We start from the raw sequence: 14,935 nt of genomic DNA, 5'->3' as shown, positions 1-14,935 counted from the left end.
CCTCTTCACATTGTTCTGTAGCCACTTTACCTTCTAGATTCAGGGCTTGTCATTAATTCACTGAGAGTACATCTAGTTGCTCTGTCTGCTTACCCCAGCTTTCAAAAGAAAATACCTTTTTGGAAAGTCCCTGTACATTAAAGCCTTTATGGAAGGGGGCCAAAGATCACACACACTGATTTCAAATCCAACCCCGGATGGGACTTAAATGTAGTCCTTACTAGACATATGGACCCTCTTTTTGAGCCAATGCATAAAGCCAGTCTTAAGTGCTTCACTTATAAGACTGCTTTGCTCATTCCCATTACCTCTATAAGGAGGGTACGTGAACTTTTGGCGCTCTCGGTTCAAGATCCATTTGTCACTATTCACAAGAACAGAGTGGTTTTACGCACACACCCACACTTCTCTCCTAAATTCATCTCCTTGTCAATAAATCTGTAGAACTTCAAGCTTTTTCCAAAACCCTACAAATTCAGCGGAAGAAGCTTCCATACATTATATATCAGAAGAGCTGTAATGTATTACTTAAATAAAACTTCTACGGAAAACAGACCAGTTCTTTGTTTCCATAGCCTCTGGAAGAGAAGGGGATCCGGTCTCAGTCTGCTATTTCAAAATGGATTGTGAAATGCATCCAGACGTGTTATTCTCTTTCAAAGAGAGCTTTACCCTTTACGCCCAGAGCACAGTCTACTCTAGGCACAGGGGCTACTATAACTTTCATTGCAAATGTACCTTTAGGCGCCATTTGCAAAACAGCAACCTGGAGTTCAATTCACACCATTACACAGCATTGCTGCTTTAGATGCACATTCTATGAGTGATTCACTGGTGGGTCAGGCAGTGTTAAAACATCTTTTTGCCGCTGTACCTTCTAACATCCCACCACCATCTCCTGGTACTGCTTACTAGTCTATGCACAGCATGTGATTTTAAGCAAATCCATGAGACTCAGAAGGCATATATTACTTAACGTAATCGTACTTCTGATGTTTGTACCTGCTTAGATTCACATGCGCGTGCCCTTCCTCCCCTCTTGCAGTGGAAGGCACATAAACGGCTAACACCTTCTTTATCTTCTGTACTCGCGCATACTTCATGCTCGCTCTAGCCAGAAACAAACAGAGGGACCTTGACGCGTGAAGGATCATGGGTTCAATACACGTCACACAAGGATAGTATTACAAGCACACCCTGTCGACGTCCTTTTTTGAAACTGGGAAACGAGTGCAATATGCTGTACCTACCACTGTCTGCCTATGCACAGTATGTGAATCTAAGCAGATAAGAGCCTCAGAAATACTATTACGGTAAGTAATGTATACCATATGTATAATAAATAGATTTGGTTTCACATGTTTTTGCCGCTATTATAACCATGGCGTTTTCAGCATCACTGTTTTGGGGGATTTTGTGTTATCTTATCATTATTTATTATTTTATTTATTTATTATGGTGCGGGGGCGTTCCCCCTGTTGAAACAAACCTCAACCTTAAACCCACTGCCCCAAATCCCCTATACCAAACACACAACAGGTATATGTAAAAAGAAATGGGAAAAAAGGAAATCCTGCAGCGGCTAAAACCCCAGTTAAAATAGCCTCAGTGAAAATAGCTGCAGCAAAAACACAGTAACCGATAAATATTCACGTTTAGAGAGAATATCACTTACTAGTAGTCAACAGGTAAGTAGTTCAAGGTAAGAAAAACAGTACGTATAGATAGAATAATCACAACCCAGTTCTCTGTCTTATGAAGTCAAGCCCTAAAATGTATGGCGTCTTGTGCTCAAAAAGTCAAAAGTTCTACTATGGTTTCTCCAGGGAAGTAATTTCAGAACTGATGTAGTGGACTGATTGAAAAGTTCTTCAAAGTAAGGTAAATATTTATTACATCCTTGACTAAGGTTCGACAACCAAAAGCCAGGCCAGAGGGAGCTTTAGGGACAAGAGTTCTCTTCCAAGTGGTACCCTATGGAAGACAGGGGGACAGAAATGGGTATGTTCACTTACCCTCACTGACTCCGATTCTTCCTGGTGACAATGCATGCTTTCCAGAATAAGAGTTTGCTGGCTCTCCATTCTTATGTCCTTGGTTTGGGTGAGTGGAGAGGTTCCTTTTCGGGTCGAGATCTCACCAGACTGTTCCAGGCAACTTCTTGAAGACCTCCAAACGAAGAAAAGATGCACACCATGGCAGTATAGACCCATCAGGACACCTCATTTGGATTGCAGAAGGATGGTTCCAGTCACCACGGTCCAGTGGTGACCAGCAATATTCCAATGGTGATCACAGAAGCAGCCCCAGCTCAGCTTCCCTTTCATGGTGCCTTCCTGGTTGCTGCTCCTTTTTCACCACTTAGCAAGCCCCACCCACCTGGTGCCTTCCTGGATGCTGCTCTTTTTCACCACTTAGCAAGTCCCGCCCACCTGGTGCATTCCTGCTTGCCGCTCTTTTTCCTACTTAAGGAGTCCTCCAGCCTCTTTTCCTTTGCAGCCTGGGAGCAGGTGTAGGTGGATCTAGGTCACCTGGCCTAAACCCTGCCTACCTGGTGCCTTCCTGGTTGCTTCTCTTTTTCACCACTTAGCAAGCCCCACCCACCTGGTGCCTTCCTGCTTGCTGCTCTTTTCCCTACTTAAGGAGCCCTCCAGCCTTTTTTCCCTTGCAGCTTGGGAGCAGGTGTAAGTGGATCTAGGTCACCTGGCCTAAGCCCCACCCACCTGGTGCCTTCCTGGTTGCCACTCTTTTTCACCACTTAGCAAGGCCCACCCACCTGGTGCCTTCCTGGTTGCCGCTCCTTTTCACCACTTAGCAAGTCCCGTCCACCTGGTGCCTGCCTGGTTGCTCCTCTTTTTCCCTACATAAGGAGTCCTCCAGCCTCTTTTCCTTTGCAGCTGGGGAGCAGGTGTAAGTGGATATAGGTCACCTGGCCTAAGCCTCGCCCACCTGGTGCCTTCCTGTTTGCTGCTCTTTTTCCCCACTTAGCAAGCACCACCCACCTGGTGCCTGCCTGGTTGCTGCTCTTTTTCCCTACTTAAGGAGTCCTCCAGCCTCTTTTCCTTTGCAGCTGGGGAGAAGGTGTAAGTGGATCTAGGTCACCTGGCCACGGCCCCACCCACCTAGTGTCTTCCTGCTTGCTGCTCTTTTCCCTACTTAAGGAGCCCTCCAGCCTCTTTTCCTTTGCAGCTGGGGAGCAGGTGTAAGTGTGTTACTACTGACTTCTGCAATTGTATTCGCTCTCCCCTCTTGCTTCTCAACTCTTTTTGGCTGCTTACTCTCTGTTCTCTCCTCCCCTCACCTCTCCCTTTTCCTATCTCCTCCCCTCGTCTTCTTACTTTCTTCTATGCACTTACTAAATCAGAATTGTCCCTAGGCCTGGTATGATAGCCAGCACTATCTGAAACGTTATAAGGCCTAGTACGATAGTCGTTTGTTTTGTTCCTCCCCTCCCTTTCTGCACCCCTCTCCCTCCCCTTTTGTTTTTCTCCGGCTCTACCAGAAATGTTGTCAGGCTTAATACGGTAGTCGCCTGTCTGTTTCCATTTCCTTCCCACTCTCCCCCTCCCTTCCTTATCTATGTTTTAGCTCTTGCACTATCTGAAATGTCGTCAGGCCGAGTACGATAGTTAATTTCACATCCTTACTGTTCATGGCCTGTAAGAATGTCGCTGTATTTCCCTTGTTCCCTCCCTTGCCTTGAAGCGCTTTGAAACACATTGTGTATAGGCGCTATATAAATAAACCTATAATATCATATCATGAGAAGGTGGAAATTGCGAGGACAGGTGGCTCGTGGCATAAGATGAAGATCCTGAGAGTCCCAAGGCTCTACTCGCATGGCGACCGCTGCAGTGTGGTAGCCCAAAAGGGAGCTGGTCAGTCCACTGTGGTCACTTCCAAAGGCTTCCATGGCTTGCATCTGCAAGCAGGGGTCAAGACTGGTTGTTCCCATGCTCCAAGGGTTAAAGCGCCAATGAGGCTCTTCTAAGATCAGGCAGAGGTGCATGGCTTCACTGGGCCAATCACTGGAGTTTATGCTGGGCAGCTGCAGGGGTCGTCCTGGCTTATTCGGCGGGCTGCTCTTCTACATTGAAGTCTTGGTTCCAACGAGGATCTGCCATATAGTGCAGGTGCCCTCTGTCATGATCTCTGCTTCCAAAAGGTCAGGGTTTTCCCAACTCCCTTGGAAGCAGATCCATAACCCAGGTTCCGAGTGCCAACCAGTCCCAATTGGGACCTTTTGGACCCAGTCCTGGCGCAAGTGGCACCAGGCTCATAAATATGCCCAGTCCCAGCGCTGGAAGCGCCGGGCTCATAATGCTTGGGTGGACTTACCTGCAGCAGACCATGCTGCTTACTTGCCTGCCAGTTGAGCCTCTGATCCTCTTCTGTTTGGAACTACTTTTCCTGTTGGGTGGGGCTGGAGCCACTCCCTAGATTTAGAACACTGGAACTCTTCTGGAAGGCAGGAACTCTTTTCTTACCAGGAACTCTTTTCTTACTTAGGCGTGGCTGTGGAAGGAGATACCTAAGCACTACAGGAGGCTATTTAAACCACACCCGGTGGATGAATCTTGCTTTGCGTTATTCTGCACTCTCTGCAGCAGGACGCTCATCGTGTCTTCTGCATCCAGTCCTGGGCCTAAGGAAAAAGGCTTACCATCCTGAATCCAGTCTTCAGCAACACCTATAAAGACAAGAAAGAACAGGTTAGCATTCCGGCATCTGAAAGGCAAAGGCTTACCATCCAGAATCCAGTCTTCAGCAACACCTATAAAGACAAGAAAGAACAGGTTAGCATTCCGGCATCGGAAAGGCAAAGGCTTACCAACTCTTTGCACGCTCCGGAGGCCTTCGGCGCTGCATCCGCATCTGAAAGACAAAACAAGGTGCGTTTAAAGACATTGGGGAACTTTAATACTCACGTGCCATTACTCCTTTCCACATCTAATCCAGTGGGTATTCCGGCACCCTGCAGCCGCTCCGAACTCGTACCTGCAAAATAAAAAGACAGTTAGAGTGCATCGTGAAGCAGGCAACAAGCGCTTACTCGCGTGCTTCCAGGCGCTTCTATTCATCACACGGGCTCCATCTTCAACTCACTTCAGCCCGTCATCCGCCATCGCCGGAAACCTGCAAAACAAGAGACATCAATACTAAAGACTTTAAAAAGACATTTGGATGACTCGAAACTTACCGTTCGTGCAGTAAACGACGGACAGCAGTCCTCTGAAGTCAAGAGGCCTGCGCTACCTATCCAGTGAAGAAACTGGCTACAGCACCCTGCCCCGAGGCAGATGGAGAGCTCGGCATTCACTTACCTATGGTGAGAGCGTTAACCTTTGGGGTCTACAGGAGAGGAGAAGAGGAAAGAGATAGGGACACCCCAATAACCCCAGTTCATTAACCCCATATTTTCTATCTGCAGACATCTTACTCTACACGTCAGGCATACAGTGCACAGAGGTCCAGCCCAAAGAGCCAACCGGGTGCTACACATCACCTTTGAAGATACGGTAGTCGCCCAGTCAAGACCGGCGCCTCTGCGAGAATCAGGTGAGCGTTACACCCTCCTTTTATCCCAGATTCAGGAATGGTCTGCCCAAACCAATCTATGGTAAGGATCTGCAACATTCAAGCAGCCTTTGTCCAATCCTAGTCAACCACTGGCCATCATATTTGTCCAGCAGCAGGCTTTTGGGAGCATGAGCATGAGGATGTGGACTGGGACCGGTGCCCACTTGCCAGCACCTTTCACTGGGAAAGAGGTTTCCATATATGGCATTTCTTGACCTGAGAATGTAGGAAGAAGGCCAAGGATAAGATGGCCAAAGAGCGAGCAAATATCACATGGCACAGCCTTTTAGGGTGCTAGCCACCTTTAGCCATGGGCTGTAAATGCAAAAGTGTATAGCTGCCACCAACTTGTCTTAGGCAGATCGTCTAAGCAACCAAAAAGCCATTGGGTTCTAAGGATGCAATGTATCATAACTGTACTTCACTGTAAGGTGATGTGTGCAGTTTTTAAAATACAGGAGTGCCAGTCTCAGTACTGACGTTCTGAGTGACTAGTCTGCTTCCCCATAAGAATGAACAAAAAGGGGAAGGGAAGTAAAGCAGAAAGAAGGCTTTACTGACCTCCAAAAAGTCAGGACCGTTTTAAAAAATAAGTTAAGACAGGGGGTCCAACCCACTGCAACATGGCCTAATTTTTATTTTTTTTATTTTTATTTAATCACTTCGGATTTTTTAACAAAGCAGTGGATTAAATTTACTTCTAGTCCGAAGACCAAAACAGAAAGGATAACGGGTTAACAGGTTTTCTTCTTGTAAAAGAGAAAGCGAGAAAGTAGACCATCAATGCAAATCCAAAACCAAAAAGAAGACAGGTGAGTGGAAACAAGAGCCAAACAAACCCGTCAGGGACGTGAAGGGTCAGGTTATGTGTATCTCGTGAGTCCCTTTTAGGTTAGTTGGTCGTGATGGGGAGAATGTTCGGAACGTAGAGTGGAAGCTTCACGTTGATGATATATTGCATGATGTTTACAGTCGCCAGGGCCCAGCCTGGTTTGTCGCCAGCGATCATCTTATTCCAGCAATTGTCCTCATCTAGTGAAGAAAGGTCAGAGATGATGTTCTTCAAGTAAGTGAGGCGGATGTTGCCTGTCTCGGGGCAGTTCAGGAGGAGATGGCGGATTGTTTCTCTTTCTGTGGTGGATTTGCAGCAGCGACATACGTTTGTTGGTGTTAAGCCTCTAATAGCCAGAATTTCATTTGTCCCCAAGAGGTTCAATCGAATTTTCAAAAAGTAGAGTCGAGCTGATCTACTTGGGAAAAGTTTGAGGTATGTTTGCAACGTGTCCAGTTTGTTGAAGAATGGTGGAAGGTGGCTGGTCAGTTTGTATTTATTTGCTGTTTCTAGAGTTTTTATCCAATCCCACTCTTTGATTTTTTTAGAGGTTTTAACTGGATTGGTTATCAGTTCTTCCTTGCAGCTATCCACTGAGTATAAAAGGTTGAGCATCTTGAATTCCCAGTTCTGGAGTGTTTTGCATGATTTCAGTTCAAGTTCTTGATTTATCAGATGGTAGGCATACGGGGAATCTGGCATGATACATTTCCTATATAATAGGATGCTGTTTAGCGCTACTGTGGTTCCCAAGGATAATAGGCCAAGTTCTCTCCTGATCGAGGCGATCGGGGTCGATTTTGGGAGGCCAAGAATTCTTCTCCAGAACAAGGCTTCCAATTTAGGCCAAAGCTCTGGTGGAAGGTTTGGCATAGCGTCCGTCCCGGAAATTAACAATGGTATTACCTTTTTCTTATAAAAGTCTCTCACTGGGATTAGCGAGTAACGTCCGAATTTGATGTCTATAGCCTTCCCCTGTATGGATAGCTTCTTAGCTTTCGCAATGAGAACTTCTTGCATAGCTTTTTCTTTCAAGGAGCTGTCTAACGTGACACCCAAGTATTTAAAGTTAGTCACGATTTCGATTTGGGCCGGTCCCAAGTGAAGGTGAATCTTTTCCTTCGGTTTAAATGTTTTTGGGAGCACCATTGTTTTTTTTTTTGACTCATTGATTTCCAAGTTGTTTTCGGCCATGTACCTTTGCAGGTTATTCAGTTGTCGTTGGAGACCTATTGGGGTGTGATCCAATAGGATCAGATCGTCTGTGTACAGCAGGCGACTGATCTGTGCTCCTCCTAACTTTGGTGGAAATGAACGGATTAGTTTTTCTGAGTCTTGAAAATCTCCTAGGTAGGTCCAAAATAGGGCGGGTGCCAGCGGGCAGACTTGTTTTACCCCTCTGGCTGTTTTTATCACCCCAGATAGGGTCCCTTGTTGGTTTAACCGGACTCTCATTGACGTATTGGAGTATAATGCCTTGATTGGGTTCAAGAGCTCGGGAGGACATTCCTATTGAGTTAGTTTCTGCCATAATCTTGCACGGTCCACTTTGTCGAACGCCTGTGTTAGGTCCACGAACGTGATATATAGGCTGGGTTTGCCTTCCAGGATCTTATTTTTCAGTGTATTCAATATCATGATGTTGGCGTTCGTGCCTAATTTCTTCTTGAAGCCGGTTTGAAGGTTGTCTTGACAAGGGGCGTTGTTTGCCCACCTGGTGAAGTGTTGCAAAAGAAGGGAACCAAAAAGTTTACCTATTGAATCCAGAAGGGATATGGGGCGAATGTTTGCTGGATGAGCCCTGTTTCCTTTTTTATAAATCGGGACAATGTTCGCGCAGGTCCATGATGATGGAATAGATTTGGAAGCCTAGCAGCGGCTGAAGATTATGCTCCGGAGTGAGGACCACGCTTCCGGATGTGATTTTAGATCAAAGTTTGTTATTCCATCTGGTCCAGGAGCACGAGATGGTTTTAGTTTTCTTATTTGAATTTGGATGTCTTCAGGGTCATCTAACTTGATCCATGGGGGGGTCAGTGCCGCTCGCTAGATCCTGGGTGGTGGCTGGTTGTTGGAATAGGGTTTCAAAGTAGGTCTCCCAAACTGCAGCGGCGATTCCGTTAAGTTGGCAAGGGAGGGCTCCAGGTGTAACTGAGTGGATAAGAGTCCAGAAGTCTCTCGCATGGTTGCCGTTTATCGCCGTGAGAATGTTCTCTGCGTCCTGTTGATAGAGGTTATGGCGATGGCCTTTCAGCCAATTTTTGTAGGCTTTGACTGCTGTTGTAATGACGGTTTGTGCTGATTGGGGATTAACTTTCCATGCTTGTCTTTTTGCTCTTCTTAGCTCCCTCTTCTTTTCTGAGATTAGTTTATCAAAAGTGTGCTTCTGTTGGGGTCGAGTGTGGCTATTATTTCCACTTGGGAGTCTAAATGAGGTCAACAATGGAGTATAGTCGACCGACGAAGGCTGTTCATGTGTAGTTAGATCTTTATAAGTTGCCGTCAAGGTGCTTATTGCTCTTTCATTCATTCTCAGTCTTGTGCCTTGGGTTATTGGTTCTATATTGGTTGGCATCGAGATATTTTTAGGTGGGGCCGAAGACCAGGTGGTTTCTAAGAGGTTGTGGTCACTCTCTTCTGTTCTTATGACGTTGAATGATGTTACTAGGTTTAGTAACGGCCAGGAGACAAAGATGTAGTCGATTGTTGATTTAGAGTTTGATCTCTCCCAGGTTGGACATCTTTTTGGGTCGTAAAAGACGTGGTCAAGGTTGGAGAAAGCTCTGGAGTCCATTAAGTTCGACCATTTGGATACCCTCTCATCTGTTGGTGGACCTTTAGATTTTAAAGTAGGAGGGTCAGTGAGATTTTGACAGCTGATGTTGAGATCCCCACATATGAGTATGTGGTCTACTTGCTGGTTTAGGTGAATCCAGTCAATTTTTCGTTCCATTTCCTTGATGAATTTTTGGGTATTTATTGTGGCCGGGTTCCAGTATATGGTGATGATAATCATTGACTTTGTCTGGAGTGTGTTAGTCTCCGTAGCAGGTGACCAGTTTAGCCTCATCATTAACATGTAGTGGGTCTCTCTTAATTTTTTGATGTTTGTTAAGCCACGGCCACTTCGGATTGCCACGAGTAGGCCGGCGGTCGGCCTTCCTGTTAAGCCTTTTTTGGCTGCGACTATGTTTGTCTCGTAGCCATCGATGATCGGAGGTTGGAGAAGCCAGGTCTCTTGGAGACAAATAATATCGTATTCGTTGGATTTATTGAGCCCGAGGAAGTTAGGTGGCAGAAGCCTTGGCGTTCCATGAGCAAATCTTTATTTGGTCGTGCTTCGAGGTTTGTTGATCTTCATTCGTGTCGCTGTAGGTCTTGTGCTTGAGTGGCTATTTTTGGCGTTTAGGCTTCAGAGCCTTTGGCAGCCATGACTACATCAAGTGTGGACGCTGGAAGAGATTTTACCACGTTGGAGTAAGTCTCGTTTTGAACCATCCTTTGTATTTTCTGTGGGCCTTTCGTTTGGCGTTGTTACAGCTTATCTCTTTGAGGTGCTGAAGAGGGTGGAATATTTTGGGGTTGATCACGAGATAATAACTGTTGGTCAGATGGTTTTATAGATGACGTCGGGTGGACTTTCTTGTGAATCGGGTTTTCGGGCTCTTTCTGCGTTTGAATAACTCGGGATCTCTTTGTGGAGCAGTGTTGTTTTTGAGGGGCTTGTTTCCGATCCGTAATTCCCTTTGAAGGATTAGAGCACTCTTCTGAGTCCGAGGGTTTGAGTATTTTTATTTTCATTGAAGATTCAGTTAGGTTGTAGCCCATCGTTAACAAGTCTTCTGCAGCTGATCTTAATATTTTGTTTGTAGTTGAGGATGAGATGTAGAGGTGAGAAATCGCCTTAAGATTGATATGGCTTGGGTCCACTGTCTGGAGATCAGCGGACTTCACCGCACGCAGTTTCGGGATGTAACTAAACAGGTCAAGAACTGTTCCTCTGTTTAAAGTTACATTATCCCGGTTGCCTGAAATTTGTTCTAGTTTCAGGATCCATCTAATTTGAGGTCTTTTATGGAGGCGGTCTAAGAGGGTTTTTCGGCTTGCAGTGGATCTATTAGTAGTTCTTTGCAAGCGGTCACTTGATCGTCGGACGTCAGATCTGGGGCATTGAGTTTCTTCGTAGCGTCCTTTCGAATTGTAAGAACGGTTTTCTCGCGTTCTTACTCCGTGTGTTTGGTGGGTTGGTCTTTTCTTTGCATTATGGTTCAATCGATGAGGTTCGGGTTTCCGCGAGTCCTCATGGTTCCTGGTGGCTCTCCTACGATTTTCAAGGGTGAGGAATGGAGACTCAGGCCCTGAATCTTCAACATTGGATCCTATTTGTAGTTGAGCTAATGACTTGGTTGTTTCTGGCGTGAGTTTGTCATTCAATGACTGAGGTGTTGTCGAATCCGTTAAGTGCTGTGAAATGTTCATCAAATCCTCGTTATTTAGGAATGCCTCGACCCCTCTTGGCGAAAGGTTAATAGGGTCACTTTCTTCCGATATTACTCTTTGCTTTTCTTTTGCTGCAGACAATTGGGTAGGATGGGTTGCTGGAAATTTTAGAAGCGGCGGGAGTTTGCCCTTTGGGGCGGCTTGATGTTGAAATATTGATGCGACGGTTGTGATTGTTCTGGGTTTTGAGATGGCCTCGAATGGCTTTTTTGTGATCTTTTCTGTTGTTGTTAGTGTAGGAACCGATATTGTTAAATCAATGAATGGTGTTGTTTGGGTCCCCTTAGATTTGCGTGGTGTCTCTGCTTGCCACGAGGAATCCACACTCTCGGCACAATTTACAGTTGTGTCAGATGGAACAGGTTGCTGAAGCCGAAGACATTCAGTGTGTTTTTGTTTCATATCAAGGGCCATTATGTATCCTTCTAGGAAGTTCAATTTGGTTGACATGGACGCTTGAATTGAGATCTGGTCTTTCAAGGTGTCACTGATTGTTTCGTAAAGTTTGGTGAATGGAGCGAGGGCGATCGTTAAAGCTGAAATCAGAGTGCACATGTCTAGTTTCTTTGGTGGATGGTCTTTTGGGGTTGTTGAGCTTTGAGAAGAAAGTCTATTTCGTGGGGGGGGGACGATAGGCGAGTTGAGGTATGCCCCGTGGTGGGCGTTCCTGGGAGGTGATCTAACGAATGTCTTCTTTGGTTGTTATAGTTATTGAGGTTTGAGTAAAAGGAATCCAGGGTTCTCTCAAACTGTGGGTTTGGTTTGGGCATTGAGGGTAACTTGTTGCTCCGGTTGCTTCCTGAGACTTGTTTGTTTGCTGATTTTGGCTCGCCCCACCCCACGAAAGGAGGCGTTGCCACTAAATCTTTTTCGCTGACATAGGCGTCTGTTAGGATGTCTTGAGCGTGCATTGGTATCGCCTCTTGAGGAGAGTTTGGTCTAGTTAACGGGCTTCTACCTATACAGGCTGAACTTGGACTTTTCATAGAGGCGCTTGGCGTCGTCGTTTGAGGGTCGTTGTCTGACTGAGTCAGATCACGGGACACCAGTTCGTGCTCTTTGACGGTCGAAATTTCTGGGTTCTCCTGGGCTGAAGCCGGCGCTTCTGTCGTGACTGCTGTGATCCTTGTCGGCAAAGAGGCTGCAAGAGTGATGACAGCTTCATCTTGGACGGGAGCTTGTTCCCTAGGCTGTGAGTCAGGTTTTGGCGAAGAGATTGATGGTGCAGGTTTGCCTGCGAATTGCCAATTGTCTTTGTTTATGTTATGGGAGAGGTAGTCCGCCCTTCCTAGTGGGGGCGGGGAGAGGTTTCTTAGCGGAGGCGCCAGCCTACACTGTTTTCGAGGGGGGGTGTTTTCATTTACAGCTTCCAACATTTCCGCATCTGTTAATTCTTGGCATTTATCTTGAATTTCCTTGGAATGTTTGCGGAAGAAGTCTGATAGTAACTTCAAAGGCGGTTGTGGTTTCTTTATCGCCCTTTTTGAATTTTTGAAACCCACGCGGGTTTTCTTGTTCGCTTTGCCCTGGTTTACGTTTTCTCCTTGTTTGGGCAGTGGGTTTGGTGTCTTCTTTTGGTCTTTTTTACGTGTTTTTTTTTTGTTTGTTAGGAAAGTCTCCTGCAGTCCGTGATCTTTTTCTCAGGTTTGTCAAAGTTAGGTTCACTTCTAGGACGTTAGGTGGTTGAGTCGAGGAATCAACGTCGGTTGGGGACTGTAGTTCGTCCACTGAGCTGACGTTGCGTTTAGCACTTTGATGGATCTGTGCAGCTACCGTTATTACGGTAGGGGCGGGTCTATAGGCGCGGCTGGAGTGGCTTCACTCTCCACTGTCTCTGGTGTATGCGCTGCCTCTTGCATCCCCGGGGCGATCTGGCAGCCCACTTCCTCCTCATCGGGGCCCGCCCTCACCGACAGGGCAGGCGCGACCTCCACCCCCCTCGGGGACGCGGCTCTGCCGAGTTGCGGCGCACCGACACACGCGCCAGGCAGCCCGACCGGAGGTCTCAACGCCGTCCCCCCTCCGGGGGGCAGCGGAGCTTCGGTTCTGGCTGGAGGAGCATGCGAGAGCCACGGGAGCCGCGGAGAACAATCGAGGGATATCGCTGCAGCCGTCCAAGGTAGGAGATTCAGCTCCATGGGGAAGTTGAGGGATGTGATGCGGATGAGGGTTGCTGGGTGGTCTGGGTTTTCTCTTTTCACGGTCGAGCAAGGGTGGAACAGTAAGCGCTGCACCCTTTGTTGGTCGGTGCGGCGTGATCACAGGATTGAAGAGACCAGGGAGTTAAATGTGTTCAGAAGAGGTGTTTGTGTTTTCTGATGCAGAGTTCTTTCTTGAACTTCTTAGACAACGGCCTATTTCTTCTTCCTGGTCGACGTGACCGGCCGGTAGAGTGACCATCTTAGCAGTCATTGCCAGTTTGCCTGGCATGACTGCAAGACTGCCACTCACCGCCAATCCGCGTCCGCTCCGCGGAGTCGATGAGGTTTTGAAGGGTTGACTGGAGACACTCCTCCCAGCAAAGGTAGACACTGAAGAAACACTGGAAACACTGGAATGGGGGTAGCAGACTGCAAGACTGCCACTCACCGCCACTCTGCGTCCGCTCCGCGGAGTCAATGAGGTTTTGAAGGGTTGACTGGAGACACGCCTCCCAGCAAAGGTAGACACTGAAGAAACACTGGAAACATTGGAATGGGGGTAGCAGACTGCAAGACAATCACAATGTTTCTTAAAAATGTGACCCTTTAATTAGATTAACTTTTATGTCTGCTTCGTTTTTGCATAACGCTTCATAATAAACATGCATTTTTTTCTCGTATGGTGTCTGCCTTAAGCAGCCAGGCAGGTGTTAATAGTGTTTAGTGTCAAGTTATTTGTCATTTCCACTTGTATTTCCATTTAATTTAAAGAGATGTTCACCCTTCTTTTTCAGGAAAGAAAATGTGCACCGTCATGCATTAAGGCTTTTGGTTCACATGTACAATAAAATGGCACCTTCCAAATTGGAGTCCCTACAGAAAGCCTTGGAGCCAACAAAAGCGGTAAGAGTATAGCTGTTGCTATTTTCATGCACAAATAATACCTCTTTGAATTCTATGAAGATTTTTCTCAATTAGGTTTTCTCCTCTTTATTTTTACACACATCTGAAGTATGAATATTTCATATTATGACATATATGTACATTTTATTGTGTTTTTAAATTTTGTAAACTTTTTATGGTTCTGCCGAAATAAGATTTCAACAACAAATAAAACACTGAGCTCTCTTTTCTCAGTTTGATTATTAAATCATTAATTTCAGTGATTGCTTTCAGTTTTTTTTTCTTCATCTTCTGACATTAAACGAAACAATTTGCTTTCCAATGGTTGTATATCTCTGGCAGATTGACTATTGTTTCTGTGTTCAGTCTGCCTGGATCCCTTGTAATACTAATCTCCTCCAAATGTTCTTCCAACTGCTTCTTTTTCAATTGTATCTCAACATTCAAAGCTTCAAAATGTTTCAGATCCACCTGTACTTGTGCCAACTGATCTGACAGTTCATTGCATCTGGTCTGCAACTGTGACATGGGCTGCCCCTCCCCTGAGGCACCTTCTAACTAAAAACTCAATTTCATGCAGTTGTGCCAACTCACCCTGATATTTAAAAATATTCTGCTCATCATCTCGCCTGATCTCTAATATTCTGTGCAGGGTGAACCACAGCTTTGCCCCCAATCTGAGGAGGTAATCCCGTTGGGCGATTATTGGAATTAACTAACCTTGCCAGACACTAGTGTGATATTGTACCTTCTTCAAACAGCTTTCTCGTTCCCTATTTCAGCAATTACGCATTCGCCCCATACACTTAGTGTCTGAACTCCATGTGGCTAGTGCAAACAACTTTGCTTCTGCATATCCGCATAAATATGTCACATTTATCTCTGCCATGATTGCTTGTATAAAGCGTTGTGTGTTAAAACTATTTAAAGCACAGCACCATTAACCAAAACGATATAAAGCATGCCCAGCACACCATGG

General features: G+C 46.0%; 1 protein-coding gene across 1 annotated transcript in view; it reads left to right on the top strand.

Annotated features, from left to right (window-relative positions):
• The window catches only part of NELFB (negative elongation factor complex member B), a 411,812-nt gene that overhangs the window by 299,147 nt on the left and 97,730 nt on the right, over positions 1 to 14,935 (top strand). The window contains exon 12 of the mRNA XM_069609721.1: positions 13,848 to 13,956. Within this exon, the coding sequence (XP_069465822.1) occupies positions 13,848 to 13,956 (109 nt within the window). The remainder of the gene's footprint in view (positions 1 to 13,847; positions 13,957 to 14,935) is intronic.

This window comes from Ambystoma mexicanum, chromosome 8 (assembly GCF_040938575.1).
Source record: "Ambystoma mexicanum isolate Mex_15411 chromosome 8, UKY_AmexF1_1, whole genome shotgun sequence".
Classification (NCBI taxonomy): domain Eukaryota; kingdom Metazoa; phylum Chordata; class Amphibia; order Caudata; family Ambystomatidae; genus Ambystoma; species Ambystoma mexicanum.
Note: the sequence above shows the minus strand (reverse complement) of the source record. Positions and strands in the feature narration are given on the sequence as shown.